The sequence below is a fragment of the Sesamum indicum genome, linkage group LG11 (genome assembly GCF_000512975.1).
Source record: "Sesamum indicum cultivar Zhongzhi No. 13 linkage group LG11, S_indicum_v1.0, whole genome shotgun sequence".
In the NCBI taxonomy this organism is placed as follows: domain Eukaryota; kingdom Viridiplantae; phylum Streptophyta; class Magnoliopsida; order Lamiales; family Pedaliaceae; genus Sesamum; species Sesamum indicum.
The window spans coordinates 8,371,016-8,381,302 of record NC_026155.1 but is presented as its reverse complement, the minus strand read 5'-3'; the positions used below and the strand labels follow the sequence as shown (position 1 = coordinate 8,381,302).

The 10,287-nt window shown below is 31.4% G+C and overlaps 1 protein-coding gene across 1 annotated transcript; it reads left to right on the top strand.

Annotated features, from left to right (window-relative positions):
• Positions 1,247–3,138, top strand: LOC105173819 (1-aminocyclopropane-1-carboxylate synthase 7). Its single transcript, XM_011095699.2, has 4 exons — positions 1,247–1,488; positions 1,623–1,757; positions 1,873–2,033; positions 2,140–3,138. Exons 1-4 carry the CDS (start codon positions 1,309–1,311, stop codon positions 2,993–2,995), a joined length of 1,332 nt encoding a protein of 443 aa, XP_011094001.1. The 5' UTR covers positions 1,247–1,308; the 3' UTR covers positions 2,996–3,138.

Below are 10,287 nucleotides of genomic sequence, written 5' to 3'. Positions count from 1 at the left end.
CTGTGAGAAACACATGCCACTTTCTCCTCCAAAACTCACGCTTAACGTACAGCCACGTGATTCTCGCCTGACAATTTCAGTCAACTATTTAACGATGGGATTAAAAGTGAGACAATACATAAGATATTGTCCTTAAGTAAGAATCATGTAATCATTTGAACTATAAATAAATAGGGCCTAACTTTTGAGATCAAAAATATAATTTTTACTTTGTTGACACTACACATATTTATAGCCCCTATGGACAATTTTGTTTGTCACTAATTATACCAAATTACTACCAAAACTATAAAAATTATTCTAAATCATTTAACTTAATAATACATATAATTAGTGACAATTCTTAAATTTTTGCCGTTAATATTCTCTTTTCTCGTTGTAGCGTCTTCTATTCCTTTTAACATATATACATTAGGTTGTACTATAACATGCGTAACCCCAAAAGAATAAAAAAAGAAATATTCAAAACATTAAACAACATAGTTTTCTTTTTTTGAATCATTCTCTATATTATAAATTACTCCAACTTAAATACCATAACAAATTAATACTATCTAACATGGTCAAATAAAATCAATATGAAAACTTAAATTTTGAACACAGTAATCAACATTCCACATAAGTTGACCTATGACCACAATATTTATCATATTTTTCAGTTGTAGTTAATGTTTTGATCTCGCTTGCTGAAACAACAGCTAATACATAACCACTGCACATCAGTAATTAATTAGTATTTTTCACAATTTTTAACTTTTAACCATGGTAAATAACCATATCGAAAAGTCATATTTTATTAGTTTTATATTATATTATAAAAGATAGAAAATGATATAATTTTTAAGGTAAAACCCCCACCCCCACCCCCATTCAACCACCATATTTGCTGTGGATCTCGTGGGAGATTGAGATATACATATATATATATATATAGGAAAGCTTTGAAAAAAGATGACAAAAGCCAACAGTTGTCGCCAGTCATCACCTAAAATTAAAATATGGACATATATATATTTGTAAAAGGTTGTGAGCTTTTCAATCTCAACTTTTCTCTGCACAATCAATCATTGATTCTTTCAACATTTATTATTATCGTATCTATGTAAGCTGAGGGCCCCTTTTCCTGTCCACCTTTTCTGTATAAAATGGCTGTGACTTTGACAACATTTTGCTTCATTCACTCAAAAATTTCAAATTCTACTTCCCTTTTTCTCCAAATTTTTTCTCCCTTTCCCACAACAAAGACATCCAACCACATTTATATACTTGCTAAAAGCAGTACTCGTTCCTGTATATATAGTTGTATACATGGCAATCAAGATCATAGAGCAGCAGCAGCCCTCTGTTGGTTTATCAAGAGTTGCAGTTTCAGACACTCATGGTGAAGACTCACCCTATTTTGCTGGCTGGAAGGCTTATGATCAAGACCCTTATGATGAGCTCTCCAATCCCACTGGTGTCATTCAAATGGGACTTGCAGAAAATCAAGTAAGTTGCACTCATCCATGTATGTGTGTGGATAAATCAGCTTTATTACATGGATAATTGTAATTGTTCTGCGAACCCAAATTCAGGGTGATCGACCCTTTTGAGAGTAAACCGTTGACGATTTTCGTGCACAGGTTTCGTTCGATTTGCTGGAAAAGTACCTGGAAGAACATCCGGAGGCGACCAACAATGGGAGCAGTACTACAGCTTCTGGATTTAGAGAGAACGCACTGTTTCAAGATTATCATGGACTGCAATCTTTCAGAAAGGTAATAAATTTACAAAAGCTTGTGAACATCGTGAATATTGGTACAATTGCTTGAAACTTGTGTTCGAGGTGTACGTACAATATCTAATTAATCTTATGATCGTAAAATATTTCAGGCAATGGCAAGCTTTATGGAGCAAATAAGAGGGGGAAGAGCAAAATTCAGCCCTGACAGGATTGTCATCACAGCAGGCGCCACAGCTGCAAATGAACTCCTGACTTTCATATTAGCTGATCCAGGCGATGCCTTGCTTATCCCAACTCCTTACTATCCAGGGTACGTATATGACAACAAATTTCAAATCTTTTTACCCCACAAGAATCGACACTTTTTTCAATTCTTGCCAATCAATAATGGGACCTGATCGATTACAATCTCACAGGTTTGATAGAGACTTGAGATGGAGAACAGGCGTAAACATCGTGCCGGTCCACTGCGACAGCTCAAACAATTTCGAGATCACCCCTCAGGCTCTTGATTCAGCTTATAAAGAAGCCGAATCCAAGAACATGAGAGTTAGAGGAGTCCTGATAACGAATCCATCCAATCCTCTAGGCGCAACGATCAAACGGGCCGTTCTTGAACAGGTTCTTGAATTCGCGACAAGCAAGAACATCCATCTCGTCTCCGACGAAATCTATTCCGGGTCAGCTTTCTCCTCCGGGGAATTTGTCAGCATTGCCGAGATTCTTGAGGCCCGGAACTACAAAGACTCAGAACGGGTTCACATTGTCTACAGCCTGTCCAAGGACTTAGGCCTCCCTGGATTTAGGGTTGGGACGATATATTCATACAACGACAAAGTCGTCACGACAGCAAGGAGGATGTCTAGTTTCACGTTGATCTCGTCCCAAACACAACAGCTCTTGGCCTCCATGCTGTCCGACAGGAAGTTCACGGAAATGTACATAAGAACGAACCGCCAACGGCTGAGACAACGGTATCAAATGATCGTGGATGGACTGAAAAAGGCGGGAATCCAGTGTTTGGAAGGGAACGCTGGATTGTTCTGTTGGATGAACCTGAGCCCACTTCTGGAGGAGCCAAACAGGGAACAAGAATTGGGTTTGTGGGAGCTGATTTTGCATGAGGTGAAGCTCAACATATCGCCAGGGTCGTCTTGTCATTGCTCGGAGCCTGGATGGTTCAGAGTTTGCTTCGCCAACATGAGTGAGCAGACGCTGGAAGTAGCTCTCGCAAGAATACATCACTTCATGGAAAGAAGAAGAGTCCATTAATTAATTACAATTACTGCTTAAATTAATCCACATTAGTGTTAATGATTCTTGATTAGTCCCTTCTTATCTCTTTTCTTTTTTATTTATATTTTTGGTAGGTCTTGATCAGTTCTCAAAGAATTAATGATTTTGATGTTGAAGATTATTATAAATTGGATGGTTAATTTAAGCTTTTTCTTGAAAATGCCGAGTTGATCAGTTAGTTAACAAATTTTTCTAATAAAAATATAATTACATATTACATTAATATTTTAATAAATTATATAATATATAAGTTTGATCAATATTTCAAATGCAATCGAGAACATCGAAACCATACATAGGCTCGATTTTTAATTCTTTTTTTTCCACCAAAGTTCATCATTCTTGTTATTGGAGTGAACTCTGGCAACAAAAAAAAAGAAATGAAAATCTCAAACATAAAAGAATAAAAATTTAGGATGAAAATATTAGTTTAAAAAATTAAAAGACAAAAATACCAAACGATCTAAGTTATGTATATATATATATATATGTGAGACCAACAATACATGTGATCCATAAACTCAGATAAAAGGAAACAAATACTCATATATTAAATGAGATTCAAATTTATGATATTAAACTTATTTATGGGACCGCAATCTTAACCATTATGGAATTTGATTAAAAACTTCATCATACAACTTTTGACTCCATGATTAATTTATACAATTATATCTCTCTCTCTCTATATATATATATTAATACGTAGGTTCACTGAAACTCACACACACGCACACAAACATATATATAAATACACATGATTAGACTGTCTACGAATAACGTTTTCGGTTGTTGTAATGAACAGAAACAGGGTGGGGATATGGGGGGTGTGAATAAAAGTATTAATTTGTTGGCATCTACTTGGTAGTCAACCACATTCTAAAAGCGTGTTTTCACACCAATTTCACATTAGTTTTCGTCACAGTTTTTGGATCTCCCATTTTCCCACGCTGAAGTTGGAATCAAGCTGTCAAGTAAGTTATAATTAACGAATTACGGACAGTTAATTCTCCTTCTGAATAAAATTTGGTCAGTTAAATTGTGGTAAAAAATTTTAAACCTTTAAAAAGATTCAGTTAATTTTTATTTTTTGTTTTTTAGCTTTCGCCACAAATGTTCCCATCCCAATTTGAGATAAAATTAATCATGTGTCCTCATCCCACGTTGGAGATGAAACTAATCATGTTCAGGATGGTACCGAAAGAGTTAAACCCTTCCCGACAAGTACGATTTTAAAATTTTTAATTATAAATTTTTAACAAGAATACGTTTTAAAATTCAATTCGCTTACAACTGGACCAACAGTCCGTTGACGTGGTGCAAATTAGAAGAAAGGGGTAGTGTGAATAGTTTGTGGGTGAAGTTTGATGAGCATTGCAGGCGGCGTGCAACATATAATATAAGAGGCACGTCAATGCCGTGTTTTGTTCCACCAAACACATCCTTGGACAATTTGTAAATGTCAATATGGCGTGGATTTGAGGCGTATGTGGGTCAATTCACCTCTAATTTCCTAATTAAGTCTTTCACTTATTAATTATAATATATATTTATTATATAAAAGAAAGGAGAAATAGTATTTTTAATCATATAAATTATGAGTGCTTTATTTGGCCTGCTTGATTGACTTGTGCAAGACATGATTCTTTGTGTTGCTTCTTGGCTTCAACTTATAGAAATATGGGAAAGATGATCTAATTTTTGTGAGAGAAAAAAAAAAATCGCTATGTTTTTTACCCTGATTTCCTTCAATATTTATTTTTTCTCCCAAAAATGGTCCCAAGTTGTGAAGCAAACCAATTTCTCTCCAATTAAAAATACTTAACGATCACATGCTAGGCAAATGCGCTGCATTGTTAAATTGTAGACAAAAAAATGAATGAGGATAAAAAAAGTGCTAATTTTTGTAAGTTACAAGACTAAAAGTGCTAATCTTCTAATGAATTGGACGAAAAGTGAAATGGGGCTAATTTGTGGGACTAAAATATATTATTTTTTCTACAAAAAAATAGACAAAATTATCCCATAGATTAAGGGGTTCAACACTTTTTATCCCCTACTTTATGAAATTTTCATATAGTCCTAAAAACTTGATACATTTCGTTAGTTCTATGATTTACAGGATTTTCAAAATGACCCCAAAATTAGAAAAACTCAATAAATTTAGTCCTATAAATCCCATAAAACTGAGAACTAAACAAACGAGTAGTTTCAACGTATTTGTTTTCTCAACTTTGAGGTCGTTTTAAAAGTCCCATAAAACAGAAAAATTAAATATGTCGAATTTTTTTTTATTTTTGAACTATTTCAAAAATCCTGTAAAATAGAGGTCTAAAAATCTTGAATCCCCTAATTTATTATAGAACTAAAAATATAATTTTACCCAATAAATTAGTAGTATTCATATGTTTGTGATCCTCTTGAAAAAGATTACACCTAAGTAGGATTCAACATTTGTCGTTGTGCAAAAGTCAAACTTCCTCATCTTATTTTTATATCTCCATTGAGTTTGACATATGCAATTTTTAAATGAGTTCTTGTTTGGATGTGTTTTCGAAATTTTATACTATTTTGAAAAGTTGAAGACGTAATTTGATTTTGCTCATTTTCAATGTAAATGCCCTTTCACATGCATATATATATATAATTTGTACTTTGCCCTATAATACTTTCTATATATTTCAAATAGTACCCAATCATCTGGTTTTTTATTTGGCCTGATGATGTGGTTGTATATTGAAAGAGAGGTTCAACGAGAGAATTATTCTCCGCACACACTGAAAATTTTGAGTCAAATGTCCGTGAAAGTATGGTATTGAGTTGTCAAATTATAAATAATGAAGTTGGTTTAAAAAATATTATACGAGATTCTTACAGTGGTATTCAGAGTTCTATAGTGTGGTAGGATATATGTATTTATTGTGTGACTTGTATGTAAGAATTACTTTTATTCTGGTATAAATGAATTTATATAACTGATCTATACATCAAATATAAAAATGCATGTGGAGCCGTCAGTAGCATTCTCTACATTATAAAATTTAAACTAGGAAACAAAAATGCTTTTAGAAATAATACTTTCGACCATATTATTGTTTTATCATGTCTTTTCGTGCATGAAAACTAAAATCAATCCCTCTAAACATATTTTTATTTTCAAAAGTATAAAAGATCAAGTCAAATGAACGCGCATATTTAGGTATCAACATGCATGAAGACAATACATATTCAATCCCGCCAAAACTGCACAGTGTCTATGCTGAGGGGATCTTCTATTAAATTTTGATGTTGCACGTTCATATTATTACACACTGGTGTATATGATTGAGATGTATCACTTTTGAAATTTTAAAAAGTACTGCAATTTAAAAGAACATTGCATACTACACACACATCGGTGTAACACCAGCATGTTCAATAAAAAAGTATGAATGAAAATTCATATTTATCCCTAATTAACTTATTATTGACTTATTGTATGTCAAATATCCTCTTTTTCCCCTCTATAATAAGCCTTTTAGGGGTTTTAAGAGGTATAAAAAGCTACTATAATTCAATGCAACCTCGGACCAGAAACTCTAGAAAGCAAGGCTGCTAAGACAGGGTATTGTAAGGAGCTAAACAGTTACAAATTTTGAGGATGACATTTTGGTTTGAATTAATACAACTACAAGGGTCAAATAATATCTTATGACCAAAGTCTCTATCTTCTACGTACCTCACTAATTTAAACAATTCAAAGTCAAAGCTCATGAAACCCTTTGACAATGTTTCTCCATATATATATATGACATGGTCATGTCATTGCCTAGTCATAATTCTAATATATAAAACATGTTTTTGTTATGGATTGGATTTTTATTTTAAATTTTTTTATATCTTTTGTTTTATATATATATATATATATATCATATGTAAGAAAATACTATATATCATTTATTTTATTTAAAAATAAATTTTATGAACTTGACATGTATATATTAATTGAAATAAAAGATGTTACAAGATTTAAAATAAAAATTCAATCCATCTATCTATTAGCATGGTCCTCGTAATTACAAGATAGTCGTCTGAATAAAAATATATTTGGGTCGATATGCTTAAATAATTCGAACTATATATATAGAAAAGTGTTGCAGGTATGCTTATCTAAATTTTATGTAAGCAAGACATAAGTATTTAATCAAATTTTATTATAACTTACTTATATATATATATATATATATATCACTGTTAGAGTATAATTGCTTTTTTAAAACTTCCCTACAGTGTGATCTCCTTTATGATTAGCTTTGAATTGATGTTCTGTTTAGTTTTAAAGCAAAGTAGGAAGAAATTTTTTTTTTTTCGTGAATATTATAAACTAAAAATATTTGGATGCATTACATAAAAAATCTAAACTTTAAATAAAATAAATATATTTATAAATAATATTAAATGTGGGTTCGAAGTCGGGTCTCAAATATTTCAACAAGATCCATAAAATTTTAACTCATTTTCGACAACCTGAACCCAAAACCAGAGCATGTTTAACTCAAGATTACATCACGTACACTTATATAAGTACAGAAATTTGGCGCTATAAATATCTCCCAACTATTTTGAAGAAGGCACGTCATTCATTCTTTTCTTACCAGCATTTACTCTTTTCACCCCACCGCAATTAACTAACTTTAGTATCGAAGTATTTTTGTAAGGAAACCCAATGAGTCTGACAATCTTTCTCCCTCTCATGTTTCCTTACAAGTGATCTGGATCAATAAGTGTACAATGATTAGAATAATAATCAATAGATTCTGACTTTGTGAAGCAGTATGAAATTCTCATGGGTGCAAAGGTTGCCCCTGTCCAAATAAAAATCAATTAGTGGCTTGTAGAGATGGTGTACAGATTTTTGTTAATTTTTAGCAGTCCTTTTCAGCTTAGGTTTTGATCCACTCATGCAATTGAGGTAATCATGCACAACTTCTCCTTTGCTCACCATGTTTATGACTCTGAAATTTGATTGTGGCTTGCAAGTTTTGGCCTTTGACTTAATCTGGATGATGGGGGGCTTGCAAGTTTTGGCTTTGACTTGGATGATGTATTTTGAGTCCATTTCAATTTATGTGAGTGTTTGTCTTATTTTTGTATTTTTTTTATTCTATTTAATATATATATATATATTACGTGTATAAAAATTTTTTCGAGCAAAATATATGATGTCCTTTCTTTTAGACATGACGCACGTGTGTATATTGAATAAAATTGAAGATACAATAGGTTTCGGAACAGAAAATCGGATGCGCACTTTATGTGAGTTATTGTAATTTGTTTATTATTTTAGTAATATTGATATATTAATTGAATTGATGTAATTACCATTTAAAAGAAAAACTGAAATCTTGCTATTCATATAGCTCCGTGGCTATGTGCCCCTTTTGGTGCTATGATTGAGCAAATTAAGCCTGCATTTTGAATTCGAATTTTCTTTTTTTTTTTGTGTGTGTGTTGTTTGGATTTTTCTTTAATGATCGCTTCTGAAAATAAATTTCATTAAAATCACGTCCGGGATAGAAGTTATAATTTAGTTTTAATTTGTCCCGTTGCTATTAGTCTTTATTTGATTATCAATTATACCCATTAAATACTTTTTAAATTCTTGATTAGTCTTAAATATGAGGTTAATTTTGAAATTTGACTACGATTGAATAATCTATGATAAAATTACGAATCAAATGCTATAATCACTTTTTCCTAAAATCAAGTATTATTTTTTTTATTTTTTTATAATTAATTATGCAATTACTAAAATCAAATTGGGCGAACGCTTGGACCCCAACTAAAAGGGACCGAAGCGACCATTCAAATAACTAAATAAACTATGCTTAATTTTTAAATAAATCACAAGCACTCTTCTGAATTTAACATAATTATAAATACTCTATCTTAACTTAAAAATTTATTAATATCCTTCTGATTTTAACTGTCATCTAACAGTTTACCTAATTCGTTAGTCTCCATTACGTTTCCATTCATTTTTTGGTGAATTTGATCAAAATATTCTTGTGAATTATGAATTATAATTTTATTTATTTTAAAAAATTTATAATTTTTTATAAGTGGATAAATTTTTTATAATTTTTCATCCACCTAGTTCATTTTTTTTTTATAAAAAATATATGATAAGAGCAAAATTGACAATTCAAAATCCCTATTCAAGAATCACATGATTTTATAAAATATCAAAAGATATTTATAATTTTTAAATAATGAGATATATTTATAATTATATCAGAGGACTTCCAATTTGTTGGTATCCTACTGTCCTCATGCTCACCAACTCTTGGGCTTGCCAAAAGCCCAAGCCCAAAGATTCACAATCCCCAAAGCCTTGTCAAAATTGAACAAATTTATTTAACGTGGGTAAATTATATTTTTAGTCCCTATAACAATTTTGGTTCTTAAACTTTTTTGGGCATGATTTTAGTCCTTGAATTTTGCAAATTGCTGCAATTTTCATCAAATCATTAAAACTAGGGTTAAAATTAATGAAAATCACAACCACAATCATGTTGGAGAAAATAGAGAAAAATGCAAGCAACCTCCTTGTGATATCACAAATGAGCAAATTACCCCCTTATGAAAAAACAAATAGCAATTTACCTCTTTATATTTTTTAAAATACAACAATTTACCCCCCTATGATTTTTAAAATGAAGCACTTTACCTCGTAAAGTGCTTCATTTTAAAAAGTATAGGGGGTAAATTGCTATATTTTTTTCATAAGGAGGTAATGTGCTCATTTTCAATATCGTAAGGGGATAAATTGCAATTCACCCGGAGAACACAATTGTCCTGTTGATAGGTTTTGCACGATTGGATCATGAAGAATACGGCTTGGCCACGTCAGAGAACAAGGCCATGTTCTCTGAAATATAGACGTGTTTTAGAGTTTACTCAATCGGGTTGTTTTGAATGCAGAGTTGGATGTTTTCCCTCCATTTCACATCTACATAGTCAAACTTATTAGACGATAAATACGAAAAAAATTATAAAATTTTAATATTTTAACCTTTATTTTTCTAAATATATTTTTTGTTACGTTAGTAATAATTACATTATTATATTAATATTTTATTAAATTGAGTAATATATAAATTCGATCAGTACATTAATATAATTAAGAACTATGAAATTAATTAGGATAAAGTGCGACAAATACATGCACGTTCGGCAGAATTGTATACTATGACCTCGAATTAGTTCATCGACTGTCAATTTTAATC